The sequence below is a fragment of the Urocampus carinirostris genome, chromosome 4, assembly GCF_059441175.1.
Source record: "Urocampus carinirostris isolate Australia breed hairy pipefish chromosome 4, RoL_Ucar_1.0, whole genome shotgun sequence".
Taxonomy (NCBI): Eukaryota; Metazoa; Chordata; class Actinopteri; order Syngnathiformes; family Syngnathidae; genus Urocampus; species Urocampus carinirostris.
In genome coordinates, this window is record NC_142352.1 from 31,341,534 (window position 1) to 31,363,855 (window position 22,322).

The 22,322-nt window shown below is 36.8% G+C and overlaps 1 protein-coding gene and 1 pseudogene across 5 annotated transcripts; both read left to right on the top strand.

The window, feature by feature from the left end:
• Positions 1-959: 959 nt before the first annotated feature.
• On the top strand, positions 960-21,556 carry LOC148367305 (uncharacterized). Of its 5 annotated transcripts, XM_088334169.1 has the most exons (7): positions 961-1,482; positions 2,795-2,912; positions 3,228-3,293; positions 11,959-12,024; positions 14,827-15,005; positions 17,730-17,847; positions 20,284-21,556. In XM_088334169.1, the coding sequence occupies exons 2-7, from the start codon at positions 2,834-2,836 to the stop codon at positions 21,498-21,500; spliced, it is 1,725 nt and encodes a 574-aa protein (XP_088190295.1). In that variant the 5' UTR covers positions 961-1,482; positions 2,795-2,833; the 3' UTR covers positions 21,501-21,556. The 5 variants fall into 5 exon arrangements, with proteins under 5 accessions (XP_088190293.1, XP_088190295.1, XP_088190296.1 ...); XM_088334167.1 differs by lacking the exon at positions 2,795-2,912 and having other exon boundaries at positions 960-1,482; XM_088334170.1 differs by lacking the exons at positions 961-1,482; positions 2,795-2,912; positions 3,228-3,293 and adding an exon at positions 10,074-10,207.
• LOC148367306 (U2 spliceosomal RNA) lies at positions 13,142-13,256 on the top strand (annotated as a pseudogene).
• Positions 21,557-22,322: the final 766 nt, after the last annotated feature.

A 22,322-nucleotide genomic window follows, 5' to 3' on the forward strand; every position in this document is an offset into this window, starting at 1 on the left:
CATGTAACAAGCCGGGATTCGAACTGTGATCCCTTAATCCTAAAACGATTGCTCTACCTCCTGAGCTATTATTAAATAATTGTACCCTATAAAATGAAGAGATTACATTAGTATGCAATGCAATAAATGCGTTTTTGTTTAAGATTCAGACATGGCCGTGAACCTTTGCCTCATTCAGTCCAAAGGTAAGTTACGTCTTCTTGTGGAGTCAAAGTAGTGTACCTTAAAATAGCCAATACATTGCAATTCTATAGCATGACAGAACACAGCTGTAGATGGTGTGTCAGTAATGACATAAATTCCATTTAAAAAAATACACGATCGCGCCTCTTATTGTTACTAATGTGCTGCTATTTGTCACCTTGGTTCAAATTCTCATCTCATCAGCTGCACCGCTTATCCTCAGTAGGGTCGTGGGGTTTTTTCCAGAAATGCAAATCAAACTTGGTGCTCCTTGTACTAATTGGTAGCAAAAAAGAGACCCCTGTGTTGGGCAACGTTGCAGGCTATGTTACAAGACAAATGTTCACTGATCAACAAACAGGACTTACACGTTATGAAGAAAAATGGGCTGGTTTATTGAATTAGAATGATCTTTATTGTCATTGATAACAACGTACATTGTCTGCAACACGATTAGACATGACATTTTCATATAAACACTGATAAAATGAAATTAGGGATTTATAAGTCCACAAAAAAAGATAAAAAACAAAACAATTTAATCATTTTATGCTCAACAAATTTAAAAAAGAAAAAAAACACAGAATCCCCATAAAAATGCATATTGCCCAGCAATACGAAAAAATAGTCATGGAGGGATCCAGTTGTTGATTGTTGAACGGCCAGATCACTTCTTTCGCTTCCAAGAGCCGGCTCTTAGACACGTTTCGTTCACGAACGACATGAGTCTGTTTTTGCGGCAATGACGACAGCATGTTTGCCCTTTCTTTTGGTGTACTAGTAAATATTATATTTGAAGTCGATTTCCAACAATGTGGTGTCGTTATTTTGAATGGTGACATGTTCTGAAAAGACATGACGTAAACAACTCGGCAGCCAAAGTAACACACCGCTTTTGACCGTCAGTAACGGTAACTGACCAATTAATTTTTGGAATGTCGGAAGAAACCCACGCAGGCACAGGGAGAATAGAGTGCTTCGAGGTCCTAAGATTACCCACAATGCATTGCTGGCGGGCATTTTGGAAGTCCACAAAGCTTTTCACTTCATGGTTATTGTTCAGCGAACCAGTTAGATTTTACATTGTAATGCCGAATACGTGCGTTATTGTTGGCTGTTGTAGCCGAGGGGAAAAGGGTGGGAAGGGCTTCTTTAGACTTCCGAAGTGTGTTTACGATCAGGGGATTGAAGCTCAGGAGAAAAGTGAACGGCGAAGACGAATGTGGCTGGCAGCTATCAACCGGTCGAATTTGCCAAAGCTTGACTGTGTTCGTGTTTGTTCTGACCACTTTCTGACAGGTAAATTGAATTATTTATGATGTAGAAATAAATTTTAAAAAGGTTATGGGACATGTGTACTTCATGTACATCTGTCGACACCATTCAAGTATGGCTAAGTTAAATACTGTAGGTGTTGCTTTTTGAGTAACATTTCTGAAAAAAATATTCTTAAAAGATCTAGATGTTGAACAAGTTTATACCAAGAATACATAGTAAATGTGCATTTCATCCACTTTGATGATATATTTCTTCTCTCTCAGTGGATAACATTATTAAATAACTACTTCACCATACACATGTATCAAACAAACATGAAGTATGCGCTGTTTGCAATTGTATTTATTTTCAATCTTTGTTTAGATGAAAGGCTCATAATTAACACCTTTAATTTACAATGGCTGAGGGGGGCGGGATAGCGTTTTGAGTTTCAGTGTAGTATTATCCAATGTTCGCATGTTTTCGCCACATCACAAACCTTGACAAACACAGTAAGAGGATTCCTCAACAAATCTGTCGTAGGCTTCCATACTTTTGTAATTTTGAAAATCCTTCAGTTCACAAAAGGGACTTGGGTGGAAAATAAGATAGTTAACAAGTTCGATGTAAGTCACACACGGCAACAAATCGGGATCAGACTTCCTGTCCTTGTTTTTAATTTTGTAGGGATCCAATTTTCCAATAAAATGCAACTTCGCAGCGTACCGCTCGCGTGCTTGCTTGTCTAAACTCTCCACGTAGTTTTCCATAGTGTTGATGGACAAAATCCGTACACAAACTTAGCTAGTTGAGTAAATAAATAGACAAACTGAGTAAATATTTGCTCCTCTCGCTATCACCGCTTGTAATCGACAGACTTCCAAGATGGCGGCACGAAGCCGTGTTACTATTTTTAGCACAAAGCGCGGAGCCCTCTATAGAGTGCTTCGAAGTCCTAAGATTACCCACAATGCATTGCTGGCGGCCATTTTGGAAGTCAACAAAGCTTTTCACTTCATTGTTATTGTTCAGCGAACCAGTTAGATTCTACATTGTTTTTTTTTTTTTGGTTTGAACAAATTTATTGACACTAAAAACAGAAAACAATCATGACAATCTCAACAGCAATTAAGCACATTCACAATATTATATTCCAATATTATGTTTTTAACAGCAAACACAAAGTGAGGTTTGAACAAACCTTCTCGAAAATCAAACATATTCACAATTTCATTATATAACATCTTTGTTAGTGTCAATAGATCCGAATACGTGCGTTATTGTTGGCTGTTGTAGCCGAGGGGAAAGGGGTGGGAAGGGCTTCTTTAGACTTCCGAAGTGTGTTTACAATCAGGGGATTGAAGCTCAGGAGAAAAGTGAACGGCGAAGACGAATGTGGCTGGCAGCTATCAACCGGTCGAATTTGCCAAAGCCTGATTGTGTTCGTGTTGGTTCTGACCACTTTCTGACAGGTAAATTGAATTATTTATAATGTAGAAATAAATTTTAAAAAGGTTATGGGACATGTGTACTTCATGTACATCTGTCGACACCATTCAAGTATGGCTAGGTTAAATACTGTAGGTGTTGCTTCTTGAGTAACATTTCTGAAAAAATATTCTTAAAAGATCTAGATGTTGATCTACTGTTGTTGTAAAATTGTTTAAAAAATGTAAAATAATATTCTAACCATCTGTGACCCATGAGTATGTATAAGCACACTTAAAGTATGTCAAATTGTTTATAACATAAGATTTTTAACTTAATAATTATCAATTTCCTTACAGGCAAACCACATCCTTGGGATGAGACTGATCCGGACTGGGCACCGAACAAGAATTTGTCTTTTAGAGGTAAACAATGTCCTCGGATGTCCTCCAAAGTCATCATTTGGCAATCTTCTTCGTACAATTCGCTTAACATAAGTGGGAACTTGGGCTGTAGAGATTGCGGCTTGTAGTTGGAAGTGTACTTCACATCTACTGAGAGACATGCTGGCTTATCTGGGAGTATCGCTTTAAAGAAAGTGTCATATCTTGAATCTGGTATATTTGGTATTTTCTGGGGTGTCTTACATTCCTGTGCTACAACTGTTCCCCCTGCACTGTCTATCCTCTTGTCCAGTTGTTTCTTCAATGTCTTTGAGGGAGGAGGCTGACACGTCAAGTCATGTTTATTTGTAGCGCCCTTAATCACAGAGTGCAAATACTGGACTGTCTCAGAAAATTAGAATATTGTGATAAAGTTCTTTATTTTCTGTAATGCAATTAAAAAAACAAAAATGTCATACATTCTGGATTCATTACACATCAACTGAACTATTTCAAGCCTTTTATTATTTGAATATTGCTGAATTTGGCTTACAGCTTAAGAAAACTTAAAAATCCTATCTCAAAATATTAGAATATCATGAAAAAGTATACAAGTAGGCTATTCAACTAATCACCTGAATCATCTAATTAACTCGAAACACCTTGCGAGGGTTTCCTGAGCCTTAAAAACACTCAGCTTGGTTCAGTAAACTAAATCACAAGTATGGGGAAGACTGCTGATCTGTCTGCTGTCCAGAGGACCATCATTGATACCCTCCATCAGGAGGGTAAGACACAAAAAGAAATTTCTCAAAGAGCAGGCTGTTCACAGAGTGCAGTTTCAAAGCATATCCACAAAAAGTCTGTTGGAAGGGAAAAATGTGGCCGGAAACGCTGCACAACCAAGAGAGATGACCGCAGCCTTAACAAAATTGTGAAGAAGAGCCGCTTCCAGAATTTGGGGGAGCTTCAAAGACAGTGGGCTGAAGCTGGAGTCCAGGTATCAAAAGCCACAGTTCACAGACGTGTCCGGGAAATGGGCTACAATAGCCGTATTCCCATGGTCAAGCCACTTCTGAACTCAAGACAACGGAAGAAGCGTCTGACTTGGGCTATGGAGAAGAAGCACTGGACAGTTGCAGAGTGGTCCAAAGTCCTCTTTTCAGACGAAAGCAAGTTTTGCATTTCATTTGGAAGTCAAGGCGCCAGAGTCTGGAGAAAGGCTGGAGAGGAGCAAAATCCAAGTTGCTTGAAATCCAGTGTGAAGTTCCCACAGTCAGCAATGGTTTGGGGAGCCATGTCAGCTGCTGGTGTTGGTCCACTGTGTTTCATCAAGTCCAGAGTAAATGCAACTGTGTACCAAGAGATTTTAGAGCACTACATGCTTCCATCTGCTGAAAAGCTCTATGGAGATGAGGATTTCATTTTCCAGCATGATCTGGCACCTGCCCACAGTGCCAAAACCACCAGTAACTGGTGCACTGACCATGGCATCACTGTCCTTGATTGGCCTGCTAATTCCCCTGACCTGAACCCCATTGAGAATTTGTGGGGTATAGTTAAGAAGAAGATGAAAGACACCAGACCTACAAATGCAAATGAGCTGAAGGCTGCTATCGAAGCATCCTGGGCATCAATAACACCTCAGCAATGCCACAGGCTGATTGCCTCCATGCCACGCCGGATTGATGCAGTAATCCGTGCAAAAGGATTCCCAACCAAGTACTGAGTGCATCAATGGACATTTTCAAATGTTTGATGTAGTTTTGCTGTTATAAAATTATTTTTTTTACTTGGTCTGAGGAAGTATTCTAATATTTTGAGATAGGATTTTTGAGTTTTTTTCAGCTGTAAGCCAAAATCAGCAATATTCAAATAATAAAAGGCTTGAAATAGTTCAGTTGATGTGTAATGAATCCAGAATGTATGACATTTTTGTTTTTTTAATTGCATTACAGAAAATAAAGAACTTTATCACAATATTCTAATTTTCTGAGACAGTCCAGTATATTAATGTGATAAGGCATCTTTGAGTGAACTTCTAGTATAATTTAAGTATCCCGAGGCCAGGCACAGTGTCCTCTTTTTTGGGGGAATCATAATATGGTCACCCTACTACAGTACTATGCATAGTTCTCGTATGGCGTCACAACATCTGGTTATTTTCCGACCAGGTGTTATGCGGTGAAATGCATCCCTGCCGAAATTTGCATCCCGTGACGTTGGATCATTTGTACTAGAAAAAAAAGAAAGGAATAATAGGCTAAGACAATAGCCTTGTACTTTAACACGAAGCGTTGTGCTACATACTTTAACCAGTTATCTAACGCAAAACGTTATGCTACTTACCTTTGCAATGAGTATTACTTTTCCATTTATTGGAGTTGAACGAACGTCACCAACCCAGCCCTCAGCAAACTGATTGTATGCCTCCAGCAATATCCAGGCTCGAAACTGCTCACATGTGTAAAAACCTCTGGCCAGTACCAGATAATGATACACATGATAGTACTGTATCAGAGGCAAAATTACATAATCTCCGCTGACTGTTTCGTTCCTTATTTCATATGGCTCCATTGCATTAATAATTGAAATTTTCACGTCACATCTGTCTCTCTGTTTTTGTGGGAGTATCTTTATAATATAAGTCACCTTGTCTCCTCGTGATGTATTCAAAAGTATTAGACACTGGAATGTGATTTGAAAATGGCCACCCCGGAGGGTTCACCTGGTCTGTGGGAACCAGGGTTGGGTAGGGTTACTTTAACTTGATTACTTTCAATGACTTTTGGATTACCCCAATACCAAATATGCTAATAAAAGACAAAATAAACTAAATATGAATACAATTATGACTCACAACACGTGGTAAGCTTTCTCTCCTGGCTTTGATCTCTTTGATCTCCAGCAAAACTAACATGAAATGCGACAGAAACAAAATAAAAATAAGTCCAAACAGCTTGCCAACATTATTTTTGCCGTTCCATGTATTCCGTTACTCCCCAAGCCTGCACAAAATTTAGTCATTTTATTCATATTTAGTTTCTTTTGTCTTTTATTAGCATATTTGGTATTGGAGTAATCCAAAAGTAATTGAAAGTGATCAAGTTAAAGTAACCCTACACAACCCTGGTGGGACCTATGTATTCCCAACTAATATGGAGGAAAGTAGGTGGGGGAATGAGGGGAAAAGAGTGATTTTGTGCACATGCTTGCAGTTTTCTTAGGATGAAAATGTTAAGCAAAAAAGTACTCTTTCAAATACAGTCCAAATGCCAACCCTAACCCACAAAAATATGAAAAAGGAAGAGTTTATTTGAGCGTGTCGAAGAATTGAAGTGAAAGCAGGAAAATGATCCCAATTTGGACTCCTTTCAATTATATTATTGGCTCACAAGAAGAGTCCTGTTTCTTTTTGTTTCCCACAAATGTATTTTTGTTATTGTATGGATTAGAGGTTCTTTTTCGTTTCAGTTTAAATGGGTTGAGAGTTGAATTGTAAATAGTTAAAAAAATCTTTCATTTAATAGTTTTTTTTGTAACACTAAACAGTGTAGTATATATTTTTATTCTTTTGGATATTTTTTGGGGGGGATTTTGTGTAGCTTGACTTTAAAGGTGGATTTCGAAATATTCCTCTTGCTGAAATCGTTATTGCATCCTCTGTTAAGCTCCTTTGGTTGCGTGTGCAAGTATGTGAAATTCTTATACGGCTCGAACAAACTCTTCCATTGTATTGTATTGTATTTATTTTATTCAGCCAGTATAAACCATAAACATGATATATGCAAGAAATCATTTGACACGTGAACTCTCAAAAATGATAATATAATAGATTTAAAAGAATAAAAAGAATAGAGTAAAAATATATTGTAGTGTATAATACAAGGTAATTATATAGAATAGTTTAAAAAGAAAGAATGAATATGTAAATAACAAGACTAGAGTAGAATAGGTCGGAGGAATGCCGTTGGCATAATAATACTATACATAATAACCTAAATCAATTCCTGTTGAACATACGAATAGCGTATGGGTAAAATCTCTCTTTAAGACGTGTAGTCTTATTTTCATTTTTTGTGTGTTTTGGTTTGGTGTTTGGACTATGTTTGAAACGGTCCTTTTCTTACTTTCACCATTTTCATCCTGGAATAAAAGAAAAGCGCAACCACGCGCGTGAAATCACTATACCCCCTCTGCCTCATTTCCTCCAGTGAAATGTGATCCGTGGTCGGAACACCCTCGATAAAAGTAAGATAAAAACAGATAGGCACTGTGGAAAAAATAAAGGTTTTTTTCAACTCAGTTGGGCATGGTTAACCCATACTTAATAGAGAAAATATTGAATTCTAAACTTTTAAGGATATCTCATACTACGCATCCCACCATTAAAGTTGCCTAGCATAAAAGAGTTTTGAATTTGAATTAGTGAAAAAAAAAAAAAGGAAAGTATGGGTGCAACTACCTATTATTTTTTAAATGATTAGATGAATTGGATATTCTCCTTTTCATTTAAATATTGAAGTTTTGGACTGATAGAAAAATAGTGAACAGAACAGAATATTTTATAATACAAAAAAATCAAAGATTTTTGTCAATTAACTTGAAAATAAACAAAAATGCATACAAATGTATGCTATACACTTGCAAATATGTAAGATACTCTTTTCAGACCACCTTATCCAAATATCATATTATATTTGGACTTATCGAATAGAAAAAAAAGAAAAAGCAATATATTTGATTTTATGTGTAGCAATATTTTCATCCACAAAAAAATATATATCTAAAGTTTTGTCAACATTCTTCTTTTTATAGTTTAATTTTTGAATATAATAAACAAATATGAAAATGATATGCAATTTTCTTAAGAATCTGCCCCTTGTGTGACATGGCATTGTGAACCATGTCATTATTATTATTTTTCTTTTTACTTTATTTAATTTATTTACTTATTTTCATATTTTTTTCTCTCTGTACTTCTGCAGCAATTTCTGTTCCCTTGAATATTGTCAACTTAGAGAGTCAAACATTAAAAAGTTGAATATTTCATGCCAATTTTGTATGTAATGATGCAATATTCAATAAAAATAGATTTAAAAAAATTTAAGATAACTTTTTTCATAAGAACGTTCCTGGCAATCTCTGCTGGACCAAATTGGTACAACACCTCTTGGCGTCACAACGTAATTTTGTGCACTCTTATTTGCATTGATTTAACGTATTTAGTGGCTCATAACACACTGATTATTTAATATGTTGCCAACTCTTTTAATAATCAATATTGTCTAATAGTATTTGCTGCCCTAATATAAAGCTACAATATAATGGGTAGTATAGTACTAATACAAAAAAATTCTTAATTCCTTTCATGCATAATATTACATTATAATTGGCAATATAGCCGTTAAAACAACAACACATCTGAAGAGCCGTGAGGATCAGGAGAGGACTGTACAAAAAAAACTCTCAAATCAAATTCCAAACTTTTTCTAAAAGCCCGACCCTGAGGCCTTTCAGATTTTTTTTTTTAGTTGTCCAATGTTACAAAAAAAGACTCGCCCTAAAGGGTCTGGTTATCAAAGAACAGCAACAGCAACTCAGCCTTATCAATTTGCTAATGTGTGTCTTACTGGTCCAGACTGTAGAATTTGTACCAGAGTGGTTAAAGATCGGAAGGAGCCAAGAAAGAACAAGTCACAGCAGCTTAGCCGGTCAGATCAAGTCTTCTAATATCTAAGAGGCCTAATTTAACTCGGCTCTTTGATCACTTTCGAGAGCCGTCTCATAGAGTCGGTTGTTGCGGCAATGACGACAGCACATTTGCCTTTTCATTCGGTGCATTATTAGTAAATATACAATCCGTAATAGCTAGCTAACAATGTGATGACAGCTGCTATTTTGAATGGTGACATATTCCGAGAAGACATGACGTAATGGACTCGGACGGAAAAATGCGCAGCTGAAAACACATACCTGTCAACCTGTACGATTTTGCCGTACAAAGTACGTTTATTATGCATTTTAAGACGTGTACGATGTACAAGAAAATCTGTACGGAAAAACGCAAATTTGTCAATTATAGGTACCATCCCGTACACGCCGACTATCACAAAACGGCAAATCAATCAAGTCAAACGAGTTCGCCGCGGTAGCCTCTATCTCTGTCTCGTTTTTTTCGTTGCAAACGAAGCGAGCGGTTTGATGCTACTGTGCGCATGCGTCTGCCGCCTGGGGATTTCCCATCATGCATCATTACGATCACACGTGAACTAAGCGAAAGCAGAGCAGTAGGCCTACATTACAACATAGTTATGAATTTTCTTTGGATACAATTGACAAGTCGCAGTGGCCGAACTTGTATTAAAACGCCGTAAGTCATTCTGATCTGAAAACAACAGGCGGGGCTGATTGAGTAAACTTGTTAAACTGTTAAACATGTTAAACTACATGAATAAACACGTTTGAAAAAAAATATATTGTAAGATTATTTTGTATGGGAAAATACGACAGTTTCTAAGGGCATGGAGCTGTGGAGGTTGACAGTCATGAAAAACAGCGTATTTGGCGGTCGGCAGCCAAAGTAACGCACCACTTTTGACTGTCCTGTCAGTAACAGTATTGACTTTGTAACGGCAGAAAAGATAATTAGTTAGATTACCCTGTTACGGAAAAACAACACCATTACGCACGCCATCTCTAACACTGGTAACATATAATCTCCCCCAAAATCCCAAGAGCCGCTTTGGAGTTAAAAGAGACGGCCTTTTTTCAGCCGAGTCGAAAGAGCCGGTTCTCAAAAAAAAGAGCCGGAATTCCTGTTCAACCTACTTTGAGGGAAGTGACGAAGAATCCTGGTTTCCGAGATCACGAAGCGACGACAGAGAGCTTGCCCGATGCAATTATAAAACAGTTCGTCTAATACATAATTCTACTTGAACGACAGTTTTTCAAGGGTAGGTTTTTAAACATTTGTTTTCAGAATCACTTGCCTCCCATTTCTTTTCTTCTGGATGCGTACACGTGGAATAATGCATTTGGTCAAATATACAAGAGTGATCAACTGTCTCGCCGATCGGAGGTCTGAAGCGGCGCGTTTTTACTGTAGAGGTTTACGAGGTTCACGTGACTTTTTAAGGATTCGCCATATTGGATTACTAGCGATGAGACGAATAGCCGAGTTACTTGAGGGGTATAAATAATAATTAGAATGGTAAACTTCTGTGCGGTTTATGGATGTGCGAAACGGGGGAATCGAGACAAGAAATCTTTCTATCGTTTACCGGCTGTGATCACAAACCAATGTGCAAAAACAAGAGAGCTTTCTACCAGACGGCGAGAAAAATGGCTCTCGAACATTTCTCGTGATATCAAAGAAAGCAACTACAAGTTTACTCGGGTTTGTTCAGATCACTTTATATCAGGTAGGTTCACATTCATTCGTTGAGTTATATATATAATTCCTGGAAGACTTCAATTCAACTCACCTGTACACAGAGGTGGGTAGGGCAGCCAACATTTTTACTCAAGTAAAAGTAATATTCCTTCAGAATAATATGATTCAAGTCGAAGAAAACTAGTCATTTAAATAATTGAGTAAAAGTAAAAAAATAAACACTCAAGTTGGCAGTCACTGGAGCAACGTCTTATTGAGTTTTTTTTTTTCAAACAACCATTCAATCAGATCTTCCAATCAATATTCAATAACTTTTAATTAAAAATAAGTTCAATTTTCAAAATAGATTAAAGTACTTTTACCAAACAATTAAATGAAAATATTTTAAATCAAATTTATGAATTAAGCTCAGGTGGCACATTTAAAGCCCCAGTTTTTTTTAACAAGCTTTGCTGGCACAAAAACATGCTAGCCCAGGGTTCCGCAACTCAAAATATTGTTAGAGCCACATTGGACCGAAAAACAAACCATTGTCAGTAGCCGCAAAAAATATTAAAAGCCTTATATGAGCCTTAAACGGCTGAATGTGTCAATATTATCAAAATGACGAAGTTGAACGCAGAACATCTTGTGTAGAATGGTGTGACCACTAACTCTGTTGTATGATACCGCCTCATGTTTATCTTCCTTACAATATTATTGCATTACAGAATGTTTAATTGTTTTAATAACATTTAAGGAATAAAATTAAGGAATCCAATTTTTTTGTCGTTTCCATTTTGAGCATTGGAAAAAAACAAAGTGCATAATGCGCCCCTTATCTACCAGCTCGGTAGCCTAGATGGTAGGGCGACTGGGAGGTCTCTGGTTCAAGCCTCGGCCGGGTCATACCTAAGACTTACAACATTGGTACTCATTGCCTCCCTGATTGGTGCTCGGCATTAAGGGTTGGTCACCTAATGACTCCCAACACAGCAGTTGGGTCTAAAATGGCGCCGCCCTGTTTGACTGCGGCTGCATCGGCTCGCTACAGTTGAACTGTTTCGTTCTGTGTGCATGGTTACAAAGAATGACAATAAAAGTAAATTCTATTCTATTCCATCTGGCCATGATTTCTGTGCAGTCATTACTCTGTGTGATGGGCATATACAGGGTACATATAAGATTTTAGTGTACACAAATAATATTGCACAAATAGTGTAATTATTATAATTTTTATTATTATTATGAGTTACCTCATTTTATTACTTTTACACACTGATTACTCTCTTGTCAATATTACGTCTTCATCTTTTTGTTTTAATCTTTCAGGTAAACCATCAGCTTTGTTTGACTTCTCCAATCCTGACTGGGCACCAACAGTGAACCTTGGACATGGTAAAATTTCACAGACCCCTCCTACCTCTTGTTGTTCTATATAACACGCTACAGTGGGTATTTGCACGTCACACTGGGTATTTGTATATTGTATTCTTTTTGCTTAATTATTGTATTGTTCTCAGCTCAGGGATGCTGCTGGAAATGTGAATTTCCCTTCGGGGATGAATAAAGTATCTATCTACCAGCGATGTCCATCACCACATACACCTGATTCGGAGAAAGCCAGAAAGTGTAACACATTATGCGGCAAAGGGATGCACAATAATGAAGTTAGGTTCCAATAGTATTGGTAAAATTAGTAGAGAATATTGCAACTTGTCGGTTTTCATAAATTTGGTGTCTTATGTTGTTAACTACATTTGAAACCTTGTCGAAACATATTAAGGGGCGGGACACATTAGATTTGAGGTAAGGGGAGTAAGGAGGAAGTGCTGGAGAGTCATGTCGTAGACCTTAGAACTGTGCCGCACACGCGCTAACCACTGCGTCGCCGTGCTGCCGTAGTTACACCCATTTTCAGTCATTATTTTCTAATATACCACATAATTTAAATCAAACAAGACGTAAGGCTGACAAAATTCAACAGATAAAGTTGTAGTACAGTACAAAGCTTTATGAGCTGAGAACAGTTAAAAAAAACGATCCGGATAAAAATGATGAAATGTAAAAAGTTAAATGTCTTGGCACGCTTTTTCACTTACTGTGCCGGTTTGGTCGCTAGACTTATAAAATAGCAATCCAACGATTGTTGTTTCTTTCTAGATCTCAATATGTTTTTAAAATGCTTCAGACAGTTCTCATTTAACATTTTGTTGACCGTCCGCTTTTGCCTTTATCGGAGTGTCTTTTTGTGATAAAAGCCTGCAATTTTTCCCAGCAGCCAAATGCTTCCTTAATTTCCGCTTTCAATAATGTGATTGTGACCCCAGAGCTCTTTCTCCCATATCCAAATCATAAGAAGCTTTTCCATAGCTTCATTTTTTGCTGTTCCATGTGCCATGTGTTGTAGTAACTTTCAGTGCTTCAAAGTTGATAGGCTCCTTCCTGCATTAAAATACACTCTTGACTCGAAGCAGCCTCTGTTACTTCAAGTTTGTCGCCGTACAAAAATGACATTGTTTCTCTTCATTTCGAATAAATCTGCAATCCGGAGATGGAATAAGAGCTTGCTCTGTCCACTCCACGCTTCGGCCCGGTATTGCAGTACCTCCGGGAACGGTGCATCCGCAATGATCGCAGCAAGGCTTTAGGGCTAGCTAGGACCTTAGCTTGGCCTCTTGGCTGTGAGTAAGTGTCCCGGCTCCTAGGCTTTGTAGCGTATTATGAACTGACCGATAACGGATAATGGATAATGAATAACGAAGATAGAACAATAACCCTTAAAATTCCCATCCCCCCTACACAATAAAATGGAGTCTCAAGTCGCCCTCTTCTGGAATAAAGTGGTATAACAATTATACCCTCAAGGTCACAACAAGATTGAATTCACTCTTATATGCATTGATTTAACGTGCTGAGTGGTGCATGACACAAGTAATCGATGAATTAATTCATTGCCAATGTTTTAAATAATCGATTTTAGTCGGATTTTATCGTTTCGTTGGTGCAGCCTCAATGGATAGCCATGTGTGACTTGCAGGAAAGTTACATGGATCTTCACATGGAAATTGCACGAGCATTGTTGTTAAGGAAAATGAAAATGCCTGGCAATCGCGCACCGGCCTAACGGAATTGTCTGCTATTTGTAAATTACCTTGTAGTGTGCATCGAGAGGTTAGATTTTTCACGGGATGCGTGCTTTCAACTACCAGCAAATGCATTTAAGACAATTTTTTGCTTATTTATCTTTTTATTTGATTTTTCTTTTATTACAAGTTAATCTTGGAGTGCAACGTCTAAATAAATTGTAAACAATGTTCGTTATGTTGTTATCAATGACAATAAAGTCAATTCAAATTTAAATCTAATACATTAAATAATTTTGTTTAAAAATTGTTTTATTTCATTGTCAAGGGAACAGATGAATAAGAGTTGGACCAATAAACAGTGATCCCTTGTTTATTGCCAGGGTTAGTTTCCAAAATGAACCCGTGAAGTAGAAACCTTTTTATTTTTACAGTTATTACACAATAAAATACTCAACGATGCATTAAATTAAAGAATAAAACCTTTTTACAGACCCAAGCAAAGTAGGTAGCAAAACTAAGAAATATACCGCGTTACAGAAATGTATCACTGGATACTATATTGTGCTTGTCAAAGACTTCATTGATACCATCTTTGTAGGTTTTTGCGCTTCTTGTTGGAATCTCATAAACTGCAATTAATATACAATTTCAGCCAAAGCTGGTTACAATTTGACAAGCATTCCCAATTGGCATAGCAATACAACACATGGCCTGACAGCAATAAATGTCCTACATGAATGACTATAACATGACTGTAGCAAATATACAGTCGAGTTCAATAAAATGACAACGTAGCCGATATGTAAAATGTAGGTGATGGATAATCCAAATATTGTGACACATCGACAAAATCTACGAAATGTAATCAAAACCATTCCTTTTTTTGACGATTGAGATTTTTGACGAGCTGTATCTTCGCATGGTTGTTAGCTTGGAGCAGGTTGTCTAAGGAGAATATATAACCATTGTAACTGAGCGATTTAAACATAATCTGCTTTCATTTAACTGACTTAAGGTATAAGATAATAAACATATCCTGCCTAATCCTCTATCTTGGTTTTGTGGTTAATGAATCTGCTTGAGATCATAACTTTGTTTTTTGTTTCCACAGGAAAACCAGCATATCGCATGTCAGAGGCAGATCCAGATTGGGCACCATCTTCACACCTCGGTAACAATGAAGATAAGAGAACCGATGATTCAACAAAAGCCAGGCAGCAACGCAAAAGACTCCACAAGCAGAGGAACAAGGCAGAAGCACGAAAGTCACCAAAGTCTAAAGAAGCAGGGGTAATTGCAGTCAGTCTGGAAATAATTGGAACATTTCCATTGCAGGTTTCCACATTATTTAGATTTTTGCCCCATCAAATTCTTTATCTTACCCAATTCCTTTTCTTAAATAAAACATTTCGATGGATTCTATTCATTGCTTGAAAATAATCATTTTCTTAGAAGATCAATATTAAATTCAATATTGTTTTTGTTCACACCCTCAACTCCAATGCACCACAATATTTTTTTTACTACATTTGGAGCTTTTCAATACATCTCAATACTTTTCAGTATTTTTTATCGTACTTTTGAGGTTTTTTTCATACATTCGGTATTTTTTTAAACGTTTCAGTTTTGTTCCAAATTTTCAGTGCGGTTTTTTTTTTTTTTTTTTTTTTGAAGTTTTTCATACTTTTAAATATTTTTGGAGGTTCTCGTACTTCTAAGTACTTTAAATACTTTTATTCATGCTTTTCAGTATTTTCAGTACAGCCAATTTGTCCTGCTGACTCTATCCTTAAGTATTTAAATCTTTTTTACGTAACATTTTCAACACTTTTCCCCCCGAAAAATTCAATTTTATTTCAAGTCATCTAGTCCTGTTTCAAATACTTCAACTAAATTGTTTCAGCCTTTTTGCATTCACATGCAACTTCGGGAAATAAGAAAGTTTCTAGTGTGTAATAATTGTTAGTCTTCATACAAAACAAATTTGAACTTAAAAAAAAAAGGGGGGGGGGGTTCCATCCATTATCTGCATCGCTTCTTCTCAGAAGGGTGCTGGAATTCATCCCAACTATCTTCAGGCAGTGGACAGGGAACACCCTGAACGGGTTGCCAGCCAGTTGCAGGGCACATACAAACAACTCACTCGCTCATTCACACCTAGGGACAATTTGGTACTGCCAATTAACCTGCCATGCATGTTTTTGGAATGTGGGAAGAAACCGGAGTGCCCGGAGAAAACTCAAGCCAGGCATGGCGAGAACATACAAACTCTTCACAGGAAGGTTGGTAGCTGGATTTGAATCCGGGAAATGTGCCACAGATGCGCTAACCACTCATCTGCAGTGCCGCCCGGGAAGCGTTCATTCATTGTTAAAGATTAAAACCAAATTTTAAAAATAAATAAAATGGTAGCACCATTACAACAGTAGAACATCTCGTGTGTATGATATATAAACGCTACAATTTGAAAAATTCTGAGGTGGTGTTGGTCGTTTGAGGTGTACTTAAAAAGTTGAAGGTTAAGTATTTGTCAACAATGCCCAACTGAGTTTAAAGAGCCCTTTTGCTTAGTTTTCCTTTTTAACCTATCTGCTTTTATTTTTTACCTTTAGCAGAGCTGTCCGGGGCGGAACACATTAGATTTGAGGAAAGGGAGTAAGGAGGAAGTGCTGGAGAGTAATGTCATGCTTATCCCTGCAGGTTGTTTTTTGATTTGTATTTGTCGGTGAAGCATGAAAATGCTGGAAGTAAAAAAAGGGGCCTGCCTTAAGTAGAGTACAAACGTCCACCTTAAACCTAAGAAATATGAGGAAAAAAAAAAAGTTTATTAGAGTGCATTTCTAAGATGCACTCTAATACCTAATACCTACATGCTCGTCATGAACAAGATAAATAAGGCTGTAATCAAGACTAAGCCAGGAGATGGCGGCAGAGAGTAACAATTTTCCAAATGCCAAACAACTCCTTTAACACTCGTGGCACGGTACATATTGTACATATTGTGTACATTTTCATGCTTTTTGTATTTTCATACAAACAACATGTAGCAGATCAAAATTGCATTGTCCTGCGATTGATATGCTATTGCACTTGGGAGTCAACCACATACTAAACACAAAACATGTTGTATACATTATTTGGACGTAAAGACATCCATTATAATTCATAATCTTTCATACATCATAAACCTGGTGTATTACAATGCGTTTCCCGGGATTTTGATATTTTTCGATTTAGTGCCATAGAGCCAAAAATGTGAAGTAAGAAAATTGTTTTTACACGACTTAACCAGCTGATGGCGCCAAAGCCCAAATAATCGTGGTTTGCAGGCAAACTGAACACTGACATGAATTGTGCGGGTTTTTGGGGGAAACTGCTATTGGCCGCTATTGATACTTATTTTTTTCAAGGAAGGAAAAGTTCCTTGGCTCTAGAAAGGTTGAAAACATTGTCCTAACTGTACACATTAATAGCTCTAACAAATAATAATATACTAATTGTATATTTGCGTATTGATGTTGGTCCTATTTCGCCTGTGTAATCGGGTTACTTGCATCCAGGGTAATTTGATGGTCTCTAAGCTTGTAAAAGATTCATTTGTATTGCTCCTGGAATCCAATATTCTATTTTCCGATTGGAGTAATGCCTGCATGTAAACGTAGTCACTGACTTCTTCATTCAGAGCAAGATCAAAATAAAACAAAAGATGTTTAGTCAAAATGTAAATTCTTCAAACTAATGAATATCTAATCCCAACCACGATTTTTTTAATTTTTATTTATCTTCATAATGTCCTTCCAAAACTCAAGTCCCTTCTAATGAATAAATACATTATAAAGATGTTTTGTTTCTTTATCCTTCCACCTTTAATGTCCTTACTGTGTATTATCTTGTATATCCTCCTGTATATCCAGCGTGTAAATTGGTTTATTGGGGCTCAATATAGTCACAATCAATTTTTTTTTCATTGAAAACATCAACTGCTTTGATTTACTCAAATTCTTTTTTTTCCAGTACAAGCGGCACGGAATGAAAGATGGTCCGAACAGCAAGAAAATACAGCAGGACAAGAAGTTTCCAGCTGCAAGAGCAAGATCCAAAGTGACCAGACCTAACAGGGCACAAGATGCAGGTATTGCACATAATACTTTGCTTGCATGACAAATGCAGTTCACTGTGAAACGTGCCTCATATTTCGAATATTCAAATCACAAGGCTGCAGATTTTACTAGACATTGGGTGTAGGTTGAGTGCAAATACTGGAATTTGGAATTTGGACCAGCTCCAATGAGTAAGGCTGAGCTGCTTTGTTAATCTGCTGATTCGATGCAGACTTCAATATTTCAGTCATTAGATTCAATGCAATTTTAGACAACGGTTTTACTGCTTTTTTGACCATTTTGACCCACTTGGTTAGAAATTGTGATTGTATCTTAGATTAATATAGGGAAGATCAGATTTAAGGAATACTTTTTAGAGTTTGAAACATACCATCATACTTCTTTTGTATATCATGTAAACAGAAAAAAATACATTGAGAGCTTCTTTGTTTGCATGCTTTGTGGGTCACAACAACAGGTTCCAAATGCAAAACTGAACCACTCCAATCAAATACAGACCTTTTCTCTACTTAATTGATGACATGACAACCAATGATGAGACCTGTGAGTCAATTGGAGCCTTTTGAGTTAATTGCCCAAATACTTTTGGACCCTTAAAAAGGGTTATAAAGAGTGTAAAGGGCTACATTTCCTAAACCCTTATTCCGATTTGGATGTGGAAAGTCTTAAATTGCAGCTAAGATTGTGCACTTTAAGCCAATGTTAATTATACTAATGTAATATGGAACGTGTTCATGTAAATGGGTAAAATCACAAAACTGCCATGTCTAAATATTTTCAGGCCTAACTATGTATTTGACACGTTATATCTTAACAGCTTAGAAAATTGTTTATAAACTAAATCAGTTCAAGTTTGTACCTTGGTCAATTGTCTAAAGCCGAAAAAAGCTTTCCCACCACATTGTTTATCCGTATGCCTGTCTTTGACGGTCCATTTTAGCCCTACATTGGTGTGAGTTAAAAACATAAATTAAAAAAAGCCTTTTAAAAAAAAACTACTACGATAACAGTTTTGGGAGAATTACTGAATTACTATTTTTTAAAGGAGGAAAATAACTCTGATCTCAATATGAGAATCGGGAATCTATGGCTCTTTTTATGAGTACATCTGGCTTGGAGAACGTGCAACATCCTTTAAAATTATTTAAAAGGAAGCTCTTTAAACAATGTATGTTAACTGTTGAGGCACTTTATGGTGAAAACTCACAAAATAAACTGAAAACACCTCAAATCTCCTGCAAAGCACCCAGAGCAATTCGAACTAGTGAGCTGTAGGAATGAGCGGAGCTATACGTATAGGGCAGGCACTCCTTCCCCTTGCCCAGTGCCGTCTGCACTGATGGTAAATATGTGAGTATCCTGCTTTGCAGTATTTTATGAGATTTTTACAAAAGAATACTGCTTGCACCTAGTTTGGAAACTATCATTAAGGACAAAAAATATAGTCAAAATCAGCCTCAACACTCCTGGGAGGGTGACATGTTTTAAGTGGTAAATTTATACAGACGCTCCCCTACTTACGAACATTTGAGTTACAAAAAATGGAAGATACAAACATTTTTTTTCTTGATGTCTAAAAATACTTTGCTGTGAGTTAGATTTTGTATTGTGTATCTTTTTCCGAGTTCAGGACAGTACTGTAGTGCTTCTTTCCTCAGCCACCGGTATGTGGCGTTGTGAGAGCTCACCCAGCATCCTCTCCATAGTAGGAATCCGCTTTCTCTTCCTAGTTTGTGTGTAAACATACTATACTGTATCTCCAGCGTGCTAAGAACTTTGACATTTTTATTGTTTAATATCTCGTGCATCCATTCAATACGGTTGGTGTGACGTGTAAAGATAAGGTGAGCCGTTTTGTTTGAAATGAAAGTGGAATATGAGAGCTTGATGCGGTTGAGAAAATGGTTGAATCGCTTTTTTTTGGGCCACTTTTACTACGGAGGAGGAAAGCCCCAAAACTTTTGAGGCTCATATTTCAAAAGTAAGTTAAACTTAACTTTATTTATCTTCATAGAGCATATTATTTTATGAAACGTTTATTTTTTAGTACACAACAATACAGGTTACTTGTACAAGCCCAAAACATACTTATATAAACCTTAAACATACAAAATATAGCACTAAAGCAACTTACAAACAAATTTCACTTAAGAACGATCGTCCGAACGTATCTTGTTCGTAAGTAGGGCATCGTCTATATTTATAAAGGACACAGGATTATGCATTATAATTATTTCATTGGTTTTATAAAATCATAAAATGTCACACTAGAAAAGAAATGTGTTTGGCGGTTTTGTTCAATTTTGTCTTAAAATATGATGTGGCTCTCAAAAGAAATATAAATATTTTAATGGCTCTTAGGGGTCAAAAAGTCTTCCGACACTAATAATAGGATCAAATTGTGAATGTGATTATTCATTAAGCAGATACTTTCATTTGTTTTTCAGTGCAAAAGTGTGGAAATCCTTTGCTGATCAAGATGCTATCCATCCTTGCACGGGTAAAGAAGAGACTGAGAATCAAGCCGGTTCTGTTCCACAAAAAGCAGAAAAGAAAACACCAAAGAATTAAGCTTGCCAGTAAACAATCACCCGCTGCAGAATTTGATGTTCCTTTCTCGGCCTGTCCAGACGGAAGCCCCAGTCCTCCTGCTGTAGCCGAGATTCTTACAGAAGAAGCTGCAGCAAAATCTTCCCATCTGAAGTCAGACTTCGAAGAACTCTGTAATGAACAGGTGTTGTTCAACAAAGAAATAAATGGAATCGGACTAAATGAGATAACACTCCAAAATGATGATGTAAAGGTGAATAAGCTCAGTGGTATACCAACAGTTTCACTTTTGATGGCATTGTTTCATTTAATTACTCCTTTTTTGGAATCAAATTCAAACATAACCAGATTTCAGCAGTTTATGCTTACTTTGATTAAGTTGAGAATGAACTTGTCTTTTGAATTTCTTGCTTATTATTTTTCTACAGAACTTAGCACAGTTTGCAAGCTTTTCAAACAATGTATTAATGTCATGTATCGTAGGCTAGTGCCGTGTTTAGTCGTATGGCCTGACAGGGACTCTTTGAGAAATACTCTTCCCTCTGGGTTTAGGAACAGTTCATTGGAAAAGACAGTGTGCCTGATCGACTCTTTTGAAATATTAATTGAGAACCCAAGTAATGTCTTTGGTAATGAGCAATATCGTACAGGGCGAGACACAATGAAGTACCTAATGGCATTTTGCCCACAGGGATCAATTTGTTTCATTTCAAATGGCTGGGGAAATCGCACAAGTGATAAGTTCATTACAGAGCAAAACAATTTTTTGGATCATTTGCTTACCGGTGATCTCATTTTAGCAAAATCAAGTTTTGCTGTCAAGACTCCAAAATCAAATCCTTCAGAAACGAAGATTCTAACCCTCACTCGTGGCAAAACCCAATTGAATCCTGTTGATTTGGAGACATATGGGTGCTTAGCAATAGAATCTTTAAACAAACACATTACCAGGGTAAGCACCCTTCTTTGTCAGAAGTACAACATTTTGCAAAGTACCTTCCCTGTCTGTTTTACTGACATTGATACAAAAAATGATGCAAGTTATCTTGATAAAACTGTTCACATTTGTTGTGCTCTTTTAAATGTCTCTGAAACCAACCTCACCTTTCAATAACTCGATGCTTGAACACCAATATGGGAAATAAATGAGCACAGTGCACACTACTGAAACCCAGATGTACGGTTTGTTTTTATCCATTGCACATCAAAAAAGGAAAACGAGAGAATTAATTGTAACCTGTACACTAATTGTTTAACGTCACTGGTCTGTAATTTGTTCGGATCGATGTCTACGGTTTGGAACGCTTTAAAGGGGTATTATTTAGCGCTTGTTCCTGCTAAAAAGAAACACTTTTCATTCTTTAAAAACATTGATTTGAGTAATAACATTTTTTAAAAGCAATAATATAAACGTGCATTTAAAAAAATACAAATATTTGTCGGTTGAGAAATGTATTTTCTACAAAACATGAAGTTCACCTAAAAGGAGCTGACATAATTGACATCTTACTGCTACATGTTTCTCGTATACTACAAAAACCCTGTAAAAATCTGAGAAAAAAACGAGAAATTGTAGGGTTTGGTGACTTTGTCTCTAGTTGGTATTCTCCTTTGTGGTTTGGAGCAGTAATTCAGTTGCACTACACAATACAGAAACATCTAGTGGCCAAATATTACACAATGCCCTTAAAAGAAAAACAATGCAATGTCCCTCCGGGTTATGTAAACTTCTCATGGCAAGCTGACAAAATTGAGCAGCTTGATTTAAATCACAAAAATTGCTAATATTGATCATGTGAACTGGTGTATATCACGGCTACGTCCCTTATAATTCTTTATTTGTATTTCTGTTATAATTTGGTTTTTATGTTAATACTGTTCTCAAAATTTTGAAAGAAAGAAGTTTTCCCCAATTATTTATTACCTGGTATAAGTA

Bases quoted from the DNA above. Each gene is read 5' to 3' on its own strand.
- LOC148367305 (XM_088334167.1), top strand. From the start codon at position 1,119: ATGTCGGAAGAAACCCACGCAGGCACAGGGAGAATAGAGTGCTTCGAG. The intron at 1,483-3,227 runs GTAAATTGAATT...ATTTCCTTACAG, and splicing joins TTCTGACCACTTTCTGACAG to GCAAACCACATCCTTGGGAT. The intron at 12,025-14,826 runs GTAAAATTTCAC...TTGTTTCCACAG, and splicing joins AACAGTGAACCTTGGACATG to GAAAACCAGCATATCGCATG.